Raw genomic sequence first — 23,004 nt, 5'->3', positions numbered from 1 at the left:
TGTTTTAGTAGTTATAAAATTCCTCTTGAAATTAAATGGACTTTTGAATTAACTTTTATCTATGTGATAGTAATAAGTTTTATTTGTATTGATCACTTTAAGTGCGCTTAAGTGTTTTGTTTTTTAATCATTTTCCTTTCTTTGATAGACAATTATATTCAGTATGAGTTCTTTGTTTACTAGTTATTTGATTGTGATTTCTGTTTTTCTTTTAGATCTGATGATGAATACGAGAAGTATTCGAAACGTTATGCATTTTAAAGTAAAGAATCTGAAACAAGATGTTCAGCATATCCCTGGTTTTCCTATTCATCTTAAAATTAAGATTCCCGAAGGGAACATCGATCATAAATATATATATATATATATATATATATATATATATATATATATATATATATATATATATATATATATATATATACATATATATATATATATATATATATATATATATATATATATATATATATATATATTGTGACGGTAACGCGTTGGTGTTCGGCTGTTTAAGGCTAGGGGTATGGCCTCGTCACATGTTATAAAAAAAATAGAAAAACTGGAACTTCGTCTGTGGTAAGGTAAGGAGAAGACACACAAAACACAAGTAAATTTTAACAATGAAATTTTAATTACGTTAAATAAATCAAAACATGAAAAAATGGACAAACAAATTCTTATAATAAAATTAATCAATCAAAATAATAAGAATACTTAAATGACACAATGAAAAGTTACGTTAAGGCAAAATAACAAGAAGTGCAACACAAAATTAAATGGGAGGTGCTGGAATATTGGCTTTAAGCTATCACCTCTCTCAGTACACGCTAACGTCTAGCTGGGAGGAGTGATAACCACGAAAGCACTGAACATTCTGAGGTCTGAGGTCGTGGCGACCCCAGACATCAAGTAGTATGGGGGGGCGAGTGCAGGTGCAGCCAGACCGGCGACCAATCAGCGGGGCCGGTAGCGATCAACGAGTAGTTTGGCGGTTTGAGTCTGAACAGGTGTCTCTGGCTGCAACGTTTTGCGCTCTGGCAAGCCTTGCTGGTGTTGTTGTCGTTGTTGGACATTTCTTCCATAGTAGTTTTATATAACCACAACGACGTAATTGTGGAGGGAAGAGCAGGCTCAATCTCTTGAAGGAGATTATCGTCACAATATATATATATATATATATATATATATATATATATATATATATATATATATGTCGTACCTAGTAGCCAGAACTCACTTCTCAGCCTACTATGCAAGGCCCGATTTGCCTAATAAGACAAGTTTTACTAAATTAATATATTTTCTCTAATTTTTTTCTTATGAAATGATAAAGCTACCCATTTCATTATGTATGAGGTCAATTTTTTTTTATTGGAGTTCAAATTAACGTAGATATATGACCGAACCTAACCAACCCTACCTAACCTAACCTAACCAATCTTTATAGGTTAGGTTAGGTTAGGTAGCCGAAAACGTTAGGTTAGGTTAGGTTAGGTAGGTTAGGTTGGCGAAAAAACATTATTTCATGAAAACTAGGCTTATTAGGCAAATCGGGCCTTGCATAGTAGGCTGAGAAGTGAGTTCTGGCTACTAGGTACGACATATATATATATATATATATATATATATATATATATATATATATATATATATATATATATATATATATATATATATATTATATATATATCACTAGGAACTCTTTGACCTGGCCAGGATTCGAACCCATGCCGTCCAGGATCACCCCTAAACGTACACAGTACCGTGACCACCGTACCAATGATCGTCTATGATAGACGATCATTGGTGCGGTGGTCACGGTACTGTGTACGTTTCGGGGTGATTCTGGGCGGCATGGGTTCGAATCCTGGCCGGGTCAAAGAGTTCTTAGTGATATATATGGGTTGCGCGTTCACGCATCTTTCTCACAAACACACACACACACACATATATATATATATATATATATATATATATATATATATATATATATATATATATATATATATATATATATATATATATATATATATGTATATATGTCGTACCTAGTAGCCAGAACTCACTTTTTGGCCTACTATTCAAGGCCCGATTTGCCTTATAAGCCAAGTTTTACTGAATTAATATATTTTTTCTAATTTTTTTCTTATGAAATGATAAAGCTACCCATTTCATTATGTTTGAGGTCAATTTTTTTTTATTGGAGTTAAAATTAACGTAGATATATGACCGAACCTAACCAACCCTACCTAACCTAACCTAACCTATCTTTATAGGTTAGGTTAGGTTAGGTAGCCGAAAAAGTTAGGTTAGGTTAGGTAGGTTAGGTAGTCGAAAAACAATTAATTCATGAAAACTTGGCTTATTAGGCAAATCGGGCCTTGCATAGTAGGCAGAGAAGTGCGTTCTGGCTACTAGGTACGACATATATATATATATATATATATATATATATATATATATATATATATATATATATATATATATATATATATATATTCCCATCTGGTTAACCACTGTTTTCAGGTAAATATATGCATCAGGAACATGAAAGGAACCTATTATATGCCTAGGAAAGGAGCCGAGCAAGGCTGTAATTGAGATAACGAAAACGGTTTGGCACAGGGGGGAATAATCTATTTATACCCAGTTGCTAGGGGGTACGGGGTCGCAGAGAAGATGTAGGGGGTCAGTGAGGTCAGTGGGGTCACTACTGGGGTCAATAATTGGGTTAAAACATCTAATCTCAGCTTAATTATATGAAGAATTATTATTTGCTAGAAAGGAGGTACCCGGCGGATCACGGGTCTCTTCACCTCACCCCCCCCCTCTCTTTCTCACTCTTCCCCTCTCTCCAAGTCTCATTTTCTCTCCCAGTCTCCCTCCCTCTCTCCCTCTCTCTCTCTCTCTCTCTCCCTCCCTCTCTCCCTCTCTCCCTCTCTCTTACCTCCCATTCCTCCTCCATCCCGTAGTTCCCTCCCATTTTTCTCTCCCTTTATCCCTGCCTCTTCCAGTGCCACAGGCTGCATGGATAACGCTGGAGCAACATTTATGGTGATGAATCAACGTTTTCGATGATGAGTCAACGATACATCAACGTTTTCAATGATGAATCAATATTATCGACGATATTGACGTTGATTCAATGCCGATAAAAACTATAAAATCAGTTGGAAATCGACGCTTTCGACGTTCAATCGACGCTTTCGTCGTTCAATCGACGCTTTCGTCGTTCAATCGACGCTTTCGTCGTTCAATCGACGCTTTCGTCGTTCAATCGACGCTTTCGTCGTTCAATCGACGCTTTCGACGTTCAATCGACGCTTTCGTCGTTCAATCGACGCTTTCGACGTTCAATCGACGCCTTCGACGTTCAATCGACGCTTTTGACGTTGAATCCAACGTTATCGACAAGTCCAGTATATTGCGACGATCGTATCCAGGACCTGTACGCAAGTTTGTCGATGTAATACCTCAGCTATGTTATGTAAGCTTGTAAAAGCTTTTTAATCACTCTCTGGTTTTAATTGCTTAACAACACACTAGTTTCCGTAGTAACTTAACTTACCTCTATCATAGTCGCAGAGACAGGAATGTGTATGTGTATATGTGTAATATGTATGTATGTATGTGTGTAAGGATGTCAGAACGGCATTTCACCTTTGTAAACGCACATTTAATGACACTATGTAAAAGATACCTGGATCTGTTTATGTAGGATAGATATAATTGTGTGTGTGTAGTTGACTAGGGACCACATATTTACTAGGGCTGTCGCTGCAGTTCCCTCCTCCACATTTCAGACGCAATAGGGGCCAGTCCTATTGCAAGAGGGGCATGAGGGGCGACTCCTCATCACCCTATGCCACACACCACACAGTCGCACTTCACCATGGTGAGTTACGTGAGACTAGCCATAGCCTTCTGGGGCATCTAACCTCGAATATAAAAAAAAAAAACTCTCATTCTGTCCGTCTCTCTCTCATTTTCACTGATTCTTTCTCTTCCATTCTCACTCCCTGCTTTCCATTTATGTCCGCTTGTATTATCCTCTCTCTCTCTCTCTCTCTCTCTCTCTCTCTCTCTCTCTCTCTCTCTCTCTCTCTCTCTCTCTCTCTCTCTCTCTCTACCTTCCTTTAATAGATTGTCAATGCTTCCTTTCAGCCATTCCATTTACCAATATTCTCCCATTCAAATTGTATTCTCCTTACTCCTCTCTCCTCACCCTCCCACTCAGTCTCTCTCCAGCTCTCCCTTCCCCCTCCCCCCTCCCTCTCTCCCACTAACTCTCCCTTCCTACCACAGAGCCCTCCCACAGAGTCCTCCCACAGAGTCCTCCCACAGAGTCCTCCCACAGAGTCCTCCAACAGAGCCTTCCCACAGAGCCCTCCCACAGAACCCTCCCCTATAGAGCCCTCCCACACAGCCCTCCCACAGAGCCCTCCCACAGAATCCTCATGCAGAGCCCTCCCCACAGAGCCCTCCCACAGAGTCCTCCTACAGAGCCCTACCACAGAGCCCTCCCACGACCCCTCCCACAGAGCCCTCCCCACAGAGCCCTCCCACGACCCCTCTCACAGAGCCCTCCCCACAGAGCCCTCCCACAACCCCTCCCACAGAGCCCTCCAACAGAGCCCTCCCACAGAGACCTCCCACAGAGCCCTCCCACAGAGCCCTCCCACAGAGCCCTCCCACAGAGTCCTCCAACAGAGCCCTTTCACAGAGCCCTCCCACAGAGCCCTCCCACACAGCCCACCCACAGAGCACCCCCACAGAGCCCTCCCACAGAACCCTCCCACAAAGCCCTCCCACAGACGCCCTCCCACAGAGCCCTCCCACACAGTCCACCCACAGAGCACCCCCACAGAGCCCTCCCACAGAGCCCTCCCACAGAGCCCTCACACAGAGTCCTCCCACAGAGCCCCCCACAGAGTCTTCCCACAGAGTCCTCCCACGGAGCCCTCCCACAGAGCCCTCCCACAGAGCCCTCCAACAGAGCCCTCCCACACAGCCCACCCACAGAGCCCTCCCACAGAGCCCTCCCACAGAGCCCTCCAACAGAGCCCTCCCACAGAGCCCTCCCACAGAGCCCTCCAACAGAGCCCTCCCACAGAACCCTCCCACAGAATCCTCCCACAGAGCCCTCCCACAGAGCCCTCCAACAGAGCACCCCCACAGAGCCCTCCCACAGAGCCCTCCCACAGAGCCCTCCCACAGAGCCCTCCAACAGAGCCCTCCCACAGAACCTTCCCACAGAGCCCTCCCACAGAGCCCTCCAACAGAGCCCTCCCACAGAACCCTCCCACAGAGCCCTCCCACAGAGCCCTCCCACAGAGCCCTCCAACAGAGCACCCCCACAGAGCCCTCCCACAGAGCCCTCCCACAGAGCCCTCCCACAGAGCCCTCCCACAGAGCACCCCCACAGAGCCCTCCCACAGAGCCCTCCCACAGAGCCCTCCCACAGAGTCCTTCCACAGAGCCCTCCCACAGAGCCCTCCCACAGAGCCCTCCCACAGAGCCCCCCACAGAGCCCCCCACAGAGCCCTCCCACAAAGCCCTCCCACAGAGCCCTACCACAAAGCCCCCCCACAGAGCCCCCGACAGAGCCCCCCACAGAGCCCTCCTCCCATGATGCACCACCATGGGAGGAGGCGTCATCATGACGTCACTAGCAGGCCAGGCTGATGACAACGATGAATTGTCAATAAAAGTGAAAAATACCACACTATTACGGCACGAGTTAAGGGTGGTGGCCACAGACCAGCACTAGGGTGGTGGTGGTGGCCACAGACCAGCACTAGGGTGGTGGTGGTGGCCACAGTCCAGCACTAGAGTGGTGGTGGTGGCCACAGTCCAGCACTAGGGTGGTGGTGGTGGCCACAGACCAGCACTAGGGTGGTGGTGGTGGCCACAGACCAGCACTAGGGTGGTGGTGGTGGCCACAGACCAGCACTAGGGTGGTGGTGGTGGCCACAGTCCAGCACTAGGGTGGTAGTGGTGGCCACAGTCCAGCACTAGGGTGGTGGTGGTGGCCACAGACCAGCACTAGGGTGGTGGTGGTGGCCACAGTCCAGCACTAGGGTGGTGGTGGTGGCCACAGTCCAGCACTAGGGTGGTGGTGGTGGCCACAGTCCAGCACTAGGGTGGTGGTGGTGGCCACAGACCAGCACTAGGGTGGTGGTGGTGGCCACAGACCAGCACTAGGGTGGTGGTGGTGGCCACAGTCCAGCACTAGGGTGGTGGTGGTGGCCACAGTCCAGCACTAGGGTGGTGGTGGTGGCCACAGTCCAGCACTAGGGTGGTGGTGGTGGAGGCTCCAGGGAGAACGTAAATCTCACGGGACGCACCAATAGTTTGATTGATCAAGTATCAGTTGACAAGCAGGTTGGTGGCACAGCTCTCCCGCCGCCGCCCGTTTTCTATGCAACCTCAGGGGGGGTGCACTTATATAATATATATATATATATATATATATATATATATATATATATATATATATATATATATATATATATATATATATATAGTATTGTGGTGTTGGGATTTGGGTGGGTGTCTGTCCGTGTGTCTGTCTCTCTATCTCCTTATTTTTCTCTATGTCTGTCTATTCTCTTTCTCTATCTGTTTATCTGTTCCTCTATCTCTATCTCTATCTGCATCTGTCTATAATAATTGGTCTCTGCATGTCTATCTTCCTCTATTCTTCTTGTTCGTCTTCTTCTTCCTTCTCTTCTTCCAAGAGGCAAGAAGGTGCCATAGTGAATTATGTCACACACACACACACACACACACACACACACACACACACACACACACACACACACACACACACACACACACAGGTGACAGGTATACAGAGAATGACAGAGAGGTGTGTGAAGAACTCAACAAGAGGTTCCAGGAGGTCGTCACATTAGAACAAGGTGAGGTCACTGTGCTAGGAGAAAGGGAGGTAAACCAGGGGGCCTTGGAAGAGTTCGAAATTACGAGTGAGGAGGTCAAGAGACACCTGCTGGATCTGGATGTTAGAAAGGCTGTTGGTCCAGATGGGATCTCCCCATGGATACTGAAAGAGTGTGCAGAGGCACTTTGCTTGCCACTCTCCATAGTGTATAGTAAGTCACTGGAGACGGGAGACCTACCAGAAATATGGAAGACGGCGAATGTGGTCCCAATATACAAAAAGGGCGACAGGCAAGAGGCACTGAACTACAGGCCAGTGTCCTTGACTTGTATACCATATGCAAGGTGATGGAGAAGATCGTGAGAAAAAACCTGGTAACACATCTGGAGAGAAGGGACTTCGTGACAAATCGCCAACATGGGTTCAGGGAGGGTAAATCTTGCCTTACAGGCTTCATAGAATTCTACGATCAGGTGACAAAGATTAAGCAAGAAAGAGAGGGCTGGGTGGACTGCATTTTCTTGGATTGTCGGAAAGCCTTTGACATAGTACCGCATAAGAGGCTGGTACATAAGCTGGAGAGACAGGCAGGTGTAGCTGGTAAGGTGCTCCAGTGGATAAGGGAGTATCTAAGCAATAGGAAGCAGAGAGTTACGGTGAGGGGTGAGACCTCCGATTGGCGTGAAGTCACCAGTGGAGTCCCACAGGGCTCTGTACTCGGTCCTATCTTGTTTCTGATATATGTAAATGATCTCCCGGAGGGTATCGATTCATTTCTCTCAATGTTTGCGAATGATGCTAAAATTATGAGAAGGATTAAAACAGAAGAGGACTGTTTGAGGCTTCAAGAAGACCTAGACAAGCTGAAGGAATGGTCGAACAAATGGTTGTTAGAGTTTAACCCAACCAAATGTAATGTAATGAAGATAGGTGTAGGGAGCAGGAGGCCAGATACAAGGTATCATCTGGGAGAGGAAGTTCTTCAGGAGTCAGAGAAGGAAAGAGACTTGGGGGTTGATATCACGCCAGACCTGTCTCCTGCAGCACATATCAAGCGGATAACATCAGCGGCATATGCCAGGCTGGCCAACATACGAACGGCATTCAGAAACTTGTGTAAAGAATCATTCAGAACTTTGTATACCACATATGTCAGGCCAATCCTGGAGTATGCAGCCCCAGCATGGAGTCCATATCTAGTCAAGGATAAAACTAAACTGGAAAAGGTTCAAAGGTTTGCCACCAGACTAGTACCCGAGCTGAGAGGTATGAGCTACGAGGAGAGACTACGGGAATTAAACCTCACTTCGCTGGAAGACAGAAGAGTTAGGGGGGACATGATCACCACATTCAAGATCCTGATGTGGTGAATTGATAGGGTAGATAAAGACAGTCTATTTAACACAAGGGGAACACGCACAAGGGGACACAGCTGGAAACTGAGTGCCCAAATGAGCCACAGAGATATTAGAAAGAACTTTTTTAGTGTCAGAGTGGTTGACAAATGGAATGCATTAGGAAGTGATGTGGTGGAGGCTGACTCCATACACAGTTTCAAGTGTAGATATGATAGAGCCCGATAGGCTCAGGAATCTGTACACCTGTTGATTGACGGTTGAGAGGCGGGACCAAAGAGCCAGAGCTCAACCCCCGCAAACACAACTAGGTGAGTACACACACACAGTAATATATTGTAACTATTGTAACTACTAACTATTGTAACACAAACTATTGTAAAGATCAGGAGGTGTTTACAATAGAACAAGGAGAGGTCACTACACTAGAAGAGGTGGCAGCAAACCAGGCGACCTTGGAAAGGTTCGAAATTACAAGAGATGAGGTCAAGAAGCACCTATTGGAGCTGGATGTGAGAAAAGCTGTTGGGCCGGATGGAATCTCACCATGGGTATTGAAAGAGTGTGCAGGAGCACTTTGCTTGCCACTCTCCATAGTGTATAGTAGGACACTGGAAACGGGAGACCTACCAGAAGTATGGAAGACTGCTAATGTAGTACCAATATTTAAAAAGGGTGACAGACAAGAGGCACTGAACTACAGGCCAGTGTCCTTAACTTGTATACCATGCAAGGTGATGGAAAAGATTGTGAGAAAAAAAACCTAGTAACACATCTGGAGAGAAGAGACTTCGTGACAACCCATCAACATGGGTTCAGGGAGGGTAAATCTTGCCTTACAGGATTGATAGAATTCTACGATCAGGTGACAAAGATTAAGCAAGAAAGAGAAGGATGGGCGGACTGCATTTTTTTGGACTGTCGGAAAGCCTTTGACACAGTACCCCATAAAAGGCTGATGCATAAGCTGGAGAGACAGGCAGGTGTAGCTGGTAAGGTGCTCCAGTGGATAAGGGAGTACCTAAGCAATAGGAAGCAGAGAGTTACAGTGAGGGGTGAGATCTCAGATTGGCGTGAAGTCACCAGTGGAGTCCCACAGGGCTCTGTACTCGGACCGATCTTGTTTCTGATATACGTAAATGATCTCCCAGAGGGTATGGACTCATTCCTCTCAATGTTTGCTGACGACGCCAAAATTATGAGAAGGATTAAGACAGAGGAGGACAGCTTGAGGCTTCAAGAAGACCTGGACAAGCTGCAGGAATGGTCGAACAAATGGCTGTTAGAGTTTAACCCAAGCAAATGTAATGTAATAAAGATAGGTGTGAGGGATCAGGAGACCAGATACAAGGTATCATTTAGAAGATGAAATACTTAAAGAGTCAGAGAGAGAGAGAAAGACCTGGGGGGTTGATATCACGCCATACCTGTCTCCTGCAGCCCATATCAAGAGGATAACATCAGCGGCATATGCCAGGTTGGCTAACATAAGAACGGCCTTTAGAAACCTGTGTAAGGAAACTTTCAGAGCATTATATATCACATATGTCAGACCAATCATGGAGTATGCAGCCCCAACATGGAGTCCATATCTAGTCAAGCATAAGACCAAACTGGAAAAAGTTTAAAGGTTTGCCACCAGACTAGTATCCGAGCTGAGAGGAATGAGCTACGAGGAGAGACTACAGGAATTAAACCTCACGTCGCTAGAAGACATAAGAGTTAGGGGGGTTATGATCACCACGTCCAAGATTCTTAGAGGAATTGATAGGGTAGATAAAGACGGGCTATTTAACACAAGGGGAACACGCACAAGGGGACACAGGTGGAAACTGAGTGCCCAAATGAGCCAGAGATATTAGAAAGAACTTTTTTAGTGTCAGAGTAGTTGACAAATTTGACTCCATACAAAGTTTCAAGTGTAGATATGATAGAGCCCAATAGGCTCAGGAACCTGTACACCGGTTGATTGACGGTTGAGAGGCGGGACGAAAGAGCTAAAGCTCAACCCCCACAAGCACAACTAGGTGAGTATACTCACACTCTGTCTAACTCCCAGGTACCTATTTACTGTTAGGTGATCAGGGCATCAGGGTGAAAGAAACTCTGCCCATTTGTTTCCGCCTCCACCAGGGATCGAACCTGGAACCTTAAACTACGACGAATCCCGAGCGCCGTCCACTCAGCCGTCAGGCCTCTATGATAACAGCTGCTATAGAAACTAGTGAGTAGTTAAGCAGTTAACTACACGGGGTGATTGATGCTTTTAAAAGCTCTAGGTTTAGTTACGTCACATATGGTGAACACTGTGAACTATGGTGAACACTGTGAACTATAGTGAACACTGTGAACTATAGTGAACACTGTGAACTATGGTGAACACTGTGAACTATGGTGAACACTGTGAACTATTGTGAACACTGTGAACTATTGTGAACACTGTGAACTATTGTGAACACTGTGAACTATAGTGAACATCGTGAACTATTGTGAACACTGTGAACTATAGTGAACATGGTGAACTATTGTGAACACTGTGAACTATAGTGAACATCGTGAACTATGGTGAACACTGTGAACTATAGTGAACATCGTGAACTATGGTGAACACTGTGAACTATAGTGAACATCGTGAACTATGGTGAACACTGTGAACTATAGTGAACATCGTGAACTATAGTGAACACTGTGAACTATAGTGAACATGGTGAACTATGGTGAACACTGTGAACTATAGTGAACATGGTGAACTATGGTGAACACTGTGAACTATAGTGAACACTGTGAACTATGGTGAACACTGTGAACTATAGTGAACATCGTGAACTATTGTGAACACTGTGAACTATAGTGAACATCGTGAACTATAGTGAACACTGTGAACTATAGTGAACATGGTGAACTATGGTGAACACTGTGAACTATAGTGAACATGGTGAACTATGGTGAACACTGTGAACTATATTGAACATCGTGAACTATGGTGAACACTGTGAACTATAGTGAACACTGTGAACTATAGTGAACATGGTGAACTATGGTGAACACTGTGAACTATAGTGAACATTGTGAACTATGGTGAACACTGTGAACAATAGTGAACATCGTGAACTATAGTGAACACTGTGAACTATAGTGAACATGGTGAACTATGGTGAACACTGTGAACTATAGTGAACATGGTGAACTATGGTGAACACTGTGAACTATATTGAACATCGTGAACTATAGTGAACACTGTGAACTATGTTCACAGTGGTGAACACTGTGAACTATGGTGAACACTGTGAACTATAGTGAACACTGTGAACTATGGTGAACACTGTGAACTATAGTGAACATCGTGAACTATAGTGAACATCGTGAACTATGGTGAACACTGTGAACTATGGTGAACATCATGAACTATGGTGAACACTGTGAACTATGGTGAACACTGTGAACTATGATGATCACCGAACTATGGTGAACACTGTGAACTATGGTGAACACCGAACTATGGTGAACACTGTGAACTATAGTGAACACTGTGAACTATAGTTAACACTGTAAACTATAGTGAACACTGTGAACTATAGTGAACACTGTGAACTATAGTGAACATTGTGAACTATGGTGAACACCGAACTATGGTGAACACTGTGAACTATTGTGAACACTGTGAACTATAGTTAACACTGTAAACTATAGTGAACACTGTGAACTATGGTGAACACTGTGAACTATAGTGAACACTGTGAACTATGGTGAACACTGCGAACTATAGTGAACACTGTGAACTATGGTGAACACTGTGAACTATAGTTAACACTGTAAACTATAGTGAACACTGTGAACTATGGTGAACACTGTGAACTATAGTTAACACTGTAAACTATAGTGAACACTGTGAACTATGGTGAACAATGTGAACTATAGTGAACACTGTGAACTATGGTGAACACTGCGAACTATGGTGAACACTGCGAACTATGGTGAACACTGTGAACTATAGTGAACACTGTGAACTATGGTTAACACTGTAAACTATAGTGAACACTGTGAACTATGGTGAACACTGTGAACTATAGTGAACACTGTGAACTATAGTGAACACTGTGAACTATGGTGAACACTGTGAACTATAGTGAACACGGAACAATGGAAACTAAGTTGTGTTGTAATTCACAAGTTAGAAGGCAATATTAGCTAGAGAATCATTATATCACTTAACAAATGATGGATATGATAAGTATTTCAGACTGTATTGACCCAGTTGTATTGATCTAGTTGTATTGACCCAGTTGTATTGACCCATTTGTATTGACCCAGTTGTATTGACCCAGTTGTATTGACCTAGTTGTATTGACCCAGTTGTATTGACCCAGTTGTATTGACCCAGTTGTATTGACCTAGTTGTATTGACCCAGTTGTATTGACCTAGTTGAATTGACCAAGTTGTATTGACCCAGTTGTATTGACCCAGTTGTATTGACCCAGTTGTATTGACCTAGTTGTATTGACCCAGTTGTATTGACCAAGTTGTATTGACCCAGTTGTATTGACCCAGTTGTATTGACCCAGTTGTATTGACCCAGTTGTATTGACCTAGTTGTATTGACCAAGTTGTATTCAACTAGTTGTTTTGACCTAGTTGTATTGACCTAGTTGTATTGACCTAGTTGTATTCAACTAGTTGTATTGACCTAGTTGTATTCAACTAGTTGTATTGACCTAGTTGTATTGACCTAGTTGTATTGACCTAGTTGTATTGACCTAGTGGTATTGACCTACTTGTATTGACCCAGTTGTATTGACCTAGTTGTATTGACCTAGTTGTGCTTGTGGGGGTTGAGCTCTGCTCTTTCGACCAGCCTCTCAACTGCCAATTAATCAACTGTTACTAACTACTAATTATTTTTTTCCACACACACACAACCGCCCAGGAAGCAGCCCGTGACAGCTGTCTAACTCCCAGGTACCTATTTACTGCTAGGTAACAGGGGCATCTAGATGAAAGAAACTCTGCCCCATTTGTTTGTCGCCGGCGCCAGGAATGGAGCCCCCACATGATTACGTATCTAGCATGCTGTCCACTCAGCCACCAGTGCGACTCGAGGTAAGGTCAAAAGATCAACGTCGCCTCGTTGATCAAATGAACAACTCCACAAGGGCTGTGACGAGGATTCGAACCTGCGTCCGAGAGCATCCCAGACGCAGGTTCTCGGAGAGAGCATCTCCGAGACACAAAACCCTGGTTTGTGTCTCGGAGAGGCTGCAGGATCCCAGTAAGTTCAGTAGAACTACGGTTTCAACTCTTTTGACCATGTCGTAGCTCAGTCGATTAAGGCAGCGTCTGGGATGCCCTCGGACGCAGGTTCGAATCCTCGTCACGGCCCTTGTGGATTTGTGTATTAGTATCACCTCCACCTTCTAGGAACAAAGGGTGACCGAAGATTAATGGGATTATACCTTCCTTGAGAGGCGGGGGATAATCTCTGAGGCAATATGGCGGACTGGAGACGGTCTGGTGGTCCAGAGGGCTCACCATAGCCCGTGCTACTTGCCCCGCTCCTGTGCCAGTTAAGTCCACTACGGGCTCACCATAGCCCGTGCTACTTGCCCCGCTCCTGTGCCAGGTAAGTCCACTACGGGCTCACCATAGCCCGTGCTACTTGCCCCGCTCCTGTGCCAGGTAAGTACACTACGGGCTCACCATAGCCCGTGCTACTTGCCCCGCTCCTGTGCCAGGTAAGTCCACTACGGGCTCATCATAGCCCGTGCTACTTGCCCCGCTCCTGTGCCAGGTAAGTCCACTACGGGCTCACCATAGCCCGTGCTACTTGCCCCGCTCCTGTGCCAGGTAAGTCCACTACGGGCTCATCATAGCCCGTGCTACTTGCCCCGCTCCTGTGCCAGGTAAGCCCACTACGGGATCACCATAGCCCGTGCTACTTGCCCCGCTCCTGTGCCAGGTAAGTCCACTACGGGCTCATCATAGCCCGTGCTACTTGCCCCGCTCCTGTGCCAGGTAAGCCCACTACGGGATCACCATAGCCCGTGCTACTTGCCCCGCTCCTGTGCCAGGTAAGTCCACTACGGGCTCACCATAGCCCGTGCTACTTGCCCCGCTCCTGTGCCAGGTAAGTCCACTACGGGCTCACCATAGCCCGTGCTACTTGCCCCGCTCCTGTGCCAGGTAAGTCCACTACGGGCTCACCATAGCCCGTGCTACTTGCCCCGCTCCTGTGCCAGGTAAGCCCACTACGGCACTTTCCTATGACAACACCCTTCCCCTGCCCTTGATATCTCTACAGGATATCAAGTATATTTCTTCCTTACCTGAGAAACAATTTCTAATTTACCCTTGATTTGAATACTTCTTCCATGACAACATCAGTGACCACACCAGTGACAACACCAGTGACAACACCAGTGACAACACCAGTGACAACACCAGTGACAACACCAGTGACAACATCAGTGACAACACCAGTGACAACATCAGTGACAACATCAGTGACCACACCAGTGACAACATCAGTGACAACACCAGTGACAACATCACTGACACCAGTGACAACATCAGTGACAACACCAGTGACAACATCACTGACACCAGTGACAACATCAGTGACAACACCAGTGACAACATCACTGACACCAGTGACAACATCAGTGACAACACCAGTGACAACATCAGTGACAACACCAGTGACAACATCAGTGACAACATCAGTGACAACATCACTGACACCAGTGACAACATCAGTGACAACACCAGTGACAACACCAGTGACAACACCAGTGACAACATCAGTGACAACATCAGTGACAACACCAGTGACAACACCAGTGACAACATCAGTGACAACACCAGTGACAACATCAGTGACATCAGTGACCACACCAGTGACAACATCAGTGACAACACCAGTGACAACATCAGTGACAACATCAGTGACAACATCACTGACACCAGTGACAACATCAGTGACAACACCAGTGACAACATCAGTGACAACACCAGTGACAACACCAGTGACAACATCACTGACACCAGTGACAACATCAGTGACAACACCAGTGACAACACCAGTGACAACACCAGTGACAACATCAGTGACAACACCAGTGACAACATCAGTGACAACACCAGTGACAACATCAGTGACAACACCAGTGACAACATCAGTGACCACACCAGTGACAACACCAGTGACCACACCAGTGACCACACCAGTGACAACATCAGTGACAACACCAGTGACAACATCAGTGACAACATCAGTGACAACACCAGTGGCAACATCAGTGACAACACCAGTGACAACACCAGTGACAACATCAGTGACAACACCAGTGACAACATCAGTGACAACACCAGTGACAACACCAGTGACAACACCAGTGACAACATCAGTGACCACACCAGTGACAACATCAGTGACAACATCAGTGACCACAACAGTGACCACACCAGTGACAACACCAGTGACAACACCAGTGACCACATCAGTGACCACACCAGTGACAACATCAGTGACAACACCAGTGACAACATCAGTGACAACACCAGTGACAACATCAGTGACCACACCAGTGACAACATCAGTGACAACACCAGTGACAACACCAGTGACAACAAAAGTGACACCAGTGACAACGTAAGTGACAACACCAGTGACAACACCAGTGTCAACATCAGTGACACCAGTGACAACATCAGTGACAACACCAGTGACAACACCAGTGTCAACATCAGTGACACCAGTGACAACACCAGTGACACCAGTGACAACACCAGTGTCAACATCAGTGACACCAGTGACAACACCAGTGACACCACTGACAACACCAGTGACAACACCAGTGACACCAGTGACCACACCAGTGACACCAGTGACAACACCAGTGACAACAACAGTGACAACACCAGTGACAACAACAGTGACATCAGTGACAACACCAGCAGCACCAGTGACAACAACAGTGACCACACCAGTGGCAACACCAGTGACAACACCAGCAGCACCAGTGACAACACCAGTGACAACACCAGCAGCACCAGTGACAACACCAGCGACAACACCAGTGACAACACCAGTGACAACACCAGCGACAACACCAGCAACACCAGTGACAACACCAGCAACACCAGTGACAACACCAGCAGCACCAGTGACAACACCAGTGACAACACCAGCGACAACACCAGTGACAACACCAGTGACAACACCAGCAGCACCAGTGACAACACCAGCGACAACACCAGCGACAACACCAGTGACAACACCAGCAGCACTAGTGACAACACCAGCAACACCAGTGACAACACCAGCAGCACCAGTGACAACAGTGACAACATCAGCAGCACCAGTGACAACAACAGTGACAACATCAGCAACACCAGTGACAACATATGTGACAACACCAGTGACAACATAAGTGACAACACCAGTGACAACACCAGTGACAACATCAGCAACACCAGTGACAACACCAGTGACAACACCAGTGACAACACCAGCAGCACCAGTGACAACACCAGTGACAACAGTGACAACACCAGTGACAACACTAGTGACAACATCAGTGACAACAGTGACAACACCAGCAGCACCAGTGACAACAGTGACAACACCAGCAGCACCAGTGACAACAGTGACAACACCAGCAGCACCAGTGACAACAGTGACAACACCAGCAGCACCAGTGACAACAGTGACAACACCAGCAGCACCAGTGACAACAGTGACAACACCAGCAGCACCAGTGACAACAGTGACAACACCAGCAGCACCAGTGACAACAGTGACAACACCAGCAGCACCAGTGACAACATCAGTGACAACACCAGTGACAACACCAGTGACAACATCAGTGACAACATCAGTGACAACACCAGTGACAACACCAGTGACAACATCAGTGACAACACCAGTGACAACATCAGTGACATCAGTGACCACACCAGTGACAACATCAGTGACAACACCAGTGACAACATCAGTGACAACATCAGTGACAACATCACTGACACCAGTGACAACATCAGTGACAACACCAGTGACAACATCAGTGACAACACCAGTGACAACACCAGTGACAACATCACTGACACCAGTGACAACATCAGTGACAACACCAGTGACAACACCAGTGACAACACCAGTGACAACATCAGTGACAACACCAGTGACAACATCAGTGACAACACCAGTGACAACATCAGTGACAACACCAGTGACAACATCAGTGACCACACCAGTGACAACACCAGTGACCACACCAGTGACCACACCAGTGACAACATCAGTGACAACACCAGTGACAACATCAGTGACAACATCAGTGACAACACCAGTGGCAACATCAGTGACAACACCAGTGACAACACCAGTGACAACATCAGTGACAACACCAGTGACAACACCAGTGACAACACCAGTGACAACACCAGTGACAACATCAGTGACCACACCAGTGACAACATCAGTGACAACATCAGTGACCACAACAGTGACCACACCAGTGACAACACCAGTGACAACACCAGTGACCACATCAGTGACCACACCAGTGACAACATCAGTGACAACACCAGTGACAACATCAGTGACAACACCAGTGACAACATCAGTGACCACACCAGTGACAACATCAGTGACAACACCAGTGACAACACCAGTGACAACAAAAGTGACACCAGTGACAACGTAAGTGACAACACCAGTGACAACACCAGTGTCAACATCAGTGACACCAGTGACAACATCAGTGACAACACCAGTGACAACACCAGTGTCAACATCAGTGACACCAGTGACAACACCAGTGACACCAGTGACAACACCAGTGTCAACATCAGTGACACCAGTGACAACACCAGTGACACCACTGACAACACCAGTGACAACACCAGTGACACCAGTGACCACACCAGTGACACCAGTGACAACACCAGTGACAACAACAGTGACAACACCAGTGACAACAACAGTGACATCAGTGACAACACCAGCAGCACCAGTGACAACAACAGTGACCACACCAGTGGCAACACCAGTGACAACACCAGCAGCACCAGTGACAACACCAGTGACAACACCAGCAGCACCAGTGACAACACCAGCGACAACACCAGTGACAACACCAGTGACAACACCAGCGACAACACCAGCAACACCAGTGACAACACCAGCAACACCAGTGACAACACCAGCAGCACCAGTGACAACACCAGTGACAACACCAGCGACAACACCAGTGACAACACCAGTGACAACACCAGCAGCACCAGTGACAACACCAGCGACAACACCAGCGACAACACCAGTGACAACACCAGCAGCACTAGTGACAACACCAGCAACACCAGTGACAACACCAGCAGCACCAGTGACAACAGTGACAACATCAGCAGCACCAGTGACAACAACAGTGACAACATCAGCAACACCAGTGACAACATATGTGACAACACCAGTGACAACATAAGTGACAACACCAGTGACAACACCAGTGACAACATCAGCAACACCAGTGACAACACCAGTGACAACACCAGTGACAACACCAGCAGCACCAGTGACAACACCAGTGACAACAGTGACAACACCAGTGACAACACTAGTGACAACATCAGTGACAACAGTGACAACACCAGCAGCACCAGTGACAACAGTGACAACACCAGCAGCACCAGTGACAACAGTGACAACACCAGCAGCACCAGTGACAACAGTGACAACACCAGCAGCACCAGTGACAACAGTGACAACACCAGCAGCACCAGTGACAACAGTGACAACACCAGCAGCACCAGTGACAACAGTGACAACACCAGCAGCACCAGTGACAACAGTGACAACACCAGCAGCACCAGTGACAACAGTGACAACACCAGCAGCACCAGTGACAACACCAGCAGCACCAGTGACAACAGTGACAACACTAGTGACAACATCAGTGACAACAGTGACAACACCAGCAGCACCAGTGACAACACCAGTGACAACACCAGCAGCACCAGTGACAACAGTGACTACACCAGCAGCACCAGTGACAACAGTGACAACACCAGCAGCACCAGTGACAACAGTGACAACACCAGCAGCACCAGTGACAACAGTGACAACACCAGCAGCACCAGTGACAACAGTGACAACACCAGCAGCACCAGTGACAACAGTGACAACACTAGTGACAACATCAGTGACAACAGTGACACCAGCAGCACCAGTGACAACAACAGTGACATCACCAGCAGCACCAGTGACAACAGTGACAACACCAGCAGCACCAGTGACAACAGTGACAACACCAGCAGCACCAGTGACAACACCAGTGACAACACCAGCAGCACCAGTGACAACAGTGACAACACCAGTGACAACACCAGTGACAACAGTGACAACACCAGCAGCACCAGTGACAACAGTGACAACACCAGTGACAACAGTGACAACACCAGCAGCACCAGTGACAACACCAGTGACAACATCGTACCCCTAGAGGTGATAGAGCGCGACACAGAATCAACTTGCCTCTTGAGCCAGAAATAGACCTTGTCGAGAGGGTGAGAGCTTCCAGGCCAGCAGGGTGAGAGAGAGAGAGAGAGAGAGAGAGAGAGAGAGAGAGAGAGAGAGAGAGAGAGAGAGAGAGAGAGAGAGAGAGAGAGAGAGAGAGAGAGAGAGAGAGAGAGAGAGAGAGAGAGAGAGAGAGAGAGAGAGAGAGAGAGAGAGAGAGAGAGAGAGAGAGAGAGAGAGAGAGAGAGAGAGGGGGACAGACAGAGAGAGACAGAGAGAGACAGACAGAGACAGACAGAGACAGAGAGAGGGAGAGACATAAACAACAGGTGACTCTCACAATGCCTCAGACTTACTATCTCTTACCTGTTGCACTACGCTTAATGCTCTCCAAGTCAACAGTAAACGTCCTGTCCACTGTTTATGAACCAATAACGTTGCTGGAAATAAATGGGAGAGTATCTCCTTCCAAATAATTAATAACGTCAACCTCATTGCCCAAACGCTTCCACGCTAACATAATTACATTGCCAGGGGAGCCCCCTACATGCTGTGTATGGGGTGATAACTTTATGGGCAAGGCTCAGGAGCTAATGCTGCGCCCTCTACAGGTACTGTAGAGGACGGCTCTTCCTCCTGGACAACGGGAAACTGAATTCAACACAGCTGCAACTTCTGCAACAGTATTCACTCCTCGAACGGTCCTTCATTGTGACGTGCTCTCTACCTCCCTCTCTCTCTCTCTCTCTCTCTCTCTCTCTCTCTCTCTCTCTCTCTCTCTCTCTCTCTCTCTCTCTCTCTCTCTACCTCTCTCTCTCTCTACCTCTCTCTCTCTCTACCTCTCTCTCTCTCTCTCTCTCTCTCTCTCTCTCTCTTCTAGACCCATTTCCAGCCTATCAAACACTCAATATCCATCCAGTTCGTAGTTAATGATGGCTGCACATACCACCAATCTAACTACTTTCTCCTTCAAAATTCAAAATTGCATCGAAAACGCAGACGAAAAGCGCGGGGAATCAGAAAGAAAATGGAAATATGCGTATCGATCTTGGATCACGCGACCAGGGCCGCTCCCACTCTACCAAAACCTCGATAATACAGAGAAACAGAACTCTTACTTCGCTTTTAGTTCGAGCCTAAGGTCTATGTCACCCGCTCGAGGGCTACCTAGCCCAACCAGCATGTATACTTTAGTCCTCAACATACTCCACGACTCGCGTATTCCTTTGAGTGTATGAATGTATACCGAGAAATGAAATATACATCGATGAAAAGAGAACTCCACTAAAACGGAAGACACAGACAAATCTGAACTCACACAAAGCAACTAAACTCAGAAAACAAAGAGGCGTTTTCTCTTCGTTTGGACACGAAGAGGATAATGGACACAAACAAAATAAAACAGACACTGTAGAATACAACACGGGGAAACAGAGGCGCTGTATATATCCCCTGTATTATGGACGGAAGAAAAATACAGTCAAAAATCTTGTCAATTATGTGTCATTAAAATCGTTTGGCGCGATGTACCGCGGACCCTCCTCTAGCAGACTCTTCTCCAGCAGACTCTCCTCCTCCAGCAGACTCTCCTCCTCCAGCAGACTCTCCTCCTCCAGCAGACTCTCCTCCTCCAGCAGACTCTCCTCCTCCAGCAGACTCTCCTCCTCCAGCTGACTCTCCTCCAGCAGACTCTCCTCCAGCAGACTCTCCTCCAGCGAACTCTCCTCCAGCGGACTCTCCTCCAGCAGACTCTCCTCCAGCAGACTCTTCTCCAGCAGACTCTCCTCCAGCAAACTCTCCTCCAGCAGACTCTCCTCCTCCAGCAGACTCTCCTCCTCCAGCAGACTCTCCTCCTCCAGCAGACTCTCCTCCTCCAGCAGACTCTCCTCCTCCAGCAGACTCTCCTCCAGCAGACTCTCCTCCAGTAGACTCTTCTCCAGCAGACTCTTCTCCAGCAGACTCTCCTCCAGCGGACTCTCCTCCAGCGAACTCTCCTCCAGCAGACTCTTCTCCAGCGGACTATCCTCCAGCGGACTCTCCTCCAGCGGACTCTCCTCCAGCAAACTCTCCTCCAGCGGACTCTCCTCCAGCAGACTCTCCTCCTCCAGCAGACTCTCCCCCTCCAGCGGACTCTCCTCCAGCAGACTCTCCTCCTCCAGCAGACTCTCCCCCTCCAGCGGACTCTCCTCCTCCAGCAGACTCTCCTCCTCCAGCAGACTCTCCTCCTCCAGCAGACTCTCCTCCTCCAGCAGACTCTCCTCCTCCAGCAGACTCTCCTTCTCCAGCAGACTCTCCTCCTCCAGCAGACTCTCCTCCTCCAGCAGACTCTCCTCCTCCAGCAGACTCTCCTCCAGCAGACTCTCCTCCAGCATTCTCTTCTCCAGCGGACTATCCTCCAGCAGACTCTCCTCCAGTGGACTCTCCTCCAGCAAACTCTCCTCCAGCGGACTCTCCTCCAGCGGACTCTCCTCCAGCGGACTCTCCTCCAGCGGACTCTCCTCAAGCAGACTCTTCTCCAGCGGACTATCCTCCAGCAGACTCTCCTCCAGTGGACTCTCCTCCAGCAAACTCTCCTCCAGCGGACTCTCCTCCAGCGAACTCTCCTCCAACGGACTCTCCTCCAGCAGACTCTCCTCCAGCAGACTCTCCTCCTCCAGTAGACTCTCCTCCAGCAGACTCTCCTCCAGCAGACTCTCCTCCAGCAGACTCTTCTCCAGCAGACTCTTCTCCAGCGGACTCTCCTCCAGTGGACTCTCCTCCAGCAGACTCTTCTCCAGCGGACTATCCTCCAGCGGACTCTCCTCCAGCGGACTCTCCTCCAGCAGACTCTCCTCCAGCGGACTCTCCTCCAGCAGACTCTTCTCTAGCGGACTCTCCTCCAGCAGACTCTCCTCCAGCAGACTCTCCTCCAGCAGACTCTCCTCTAGCAGACTCTCCTCCAGTGGACTCTCCTCCAGCAGACTCTCCTCCAGCAGACTCTCCTCTTGCAGACTCTCCTCCAGCGGACTCTCCTCCAGCGGACTCTCCTCCAGCGGACTCTCCTCCAGCAGACTCTCGTCTAGCAGACTCTCGTCTAGCAGACTCTCGTCTAGCGGACTCTCCTCCAGCATACTCTCCTCCAGCAGACTCTCCTCCAGGGGACTCTCCTTCAGGGGACTCTCCTCCAGCAGACTCTCCTCCAGGGGACTCTCCTCCAGCAGACTCTCCTCCAGCAGACTCTCCTCCAGCATACTCT

The 23,004-nt window shown here is 47.5% G+C and overlaps 1 protein-coding gene across 1 annotated transcript; it reads right to left on the bottom strand.

The window, feature by feature from the left end:
• Positions 1-21,265: 21,265 nt before the first annotated feature.
• Positions 21,266-22,999, bottom strand: LOC123748991 (uro-adherence factor A-like). The gene has a single exon (XM_045731108.2). It carries the CDS (start codon positions 22,997-22,999, stop codon positions 21,266-21,268), a length of 1,734 nt encoding a protein of 577 aa, XP_045587064.2.
• Between the last annotated feature and the right edge of the window lie 5 nt (positions 23,000-23,004).

The sequence above is a fragment of the Procambarus clarkii genome, chromosome 4 (genome assembly GCF_040958095.1).
Source record: "Procambarus clarkii isolate CNS0578487 chromosome 4, FALCON_Pclarkii_2.0, whole genome shotgun sequence".
NCBI classification, from domain to species: domain Eukaryota; kingdom Metazoa; phylum Arthropoda; class Malacostraca; order Decapoda; family Cambaridae; genus Procambarus; species Procambarus clarkii.
Note: the sequence above shows the minus strand (reverse complement) of the source record. Positions and strands in the feature narration are given on the sequence as shown.

Excerpts from the sequence above, each read along its gene's own strand:
- LOC123748991 (XM_045731108.2), bottom strand. The coding sequence starts at position 22,999 with ATGCTGGAGGAGAGTCTGCTGGAGGAGAGTCTGCTGGAGGAGAGTCCC.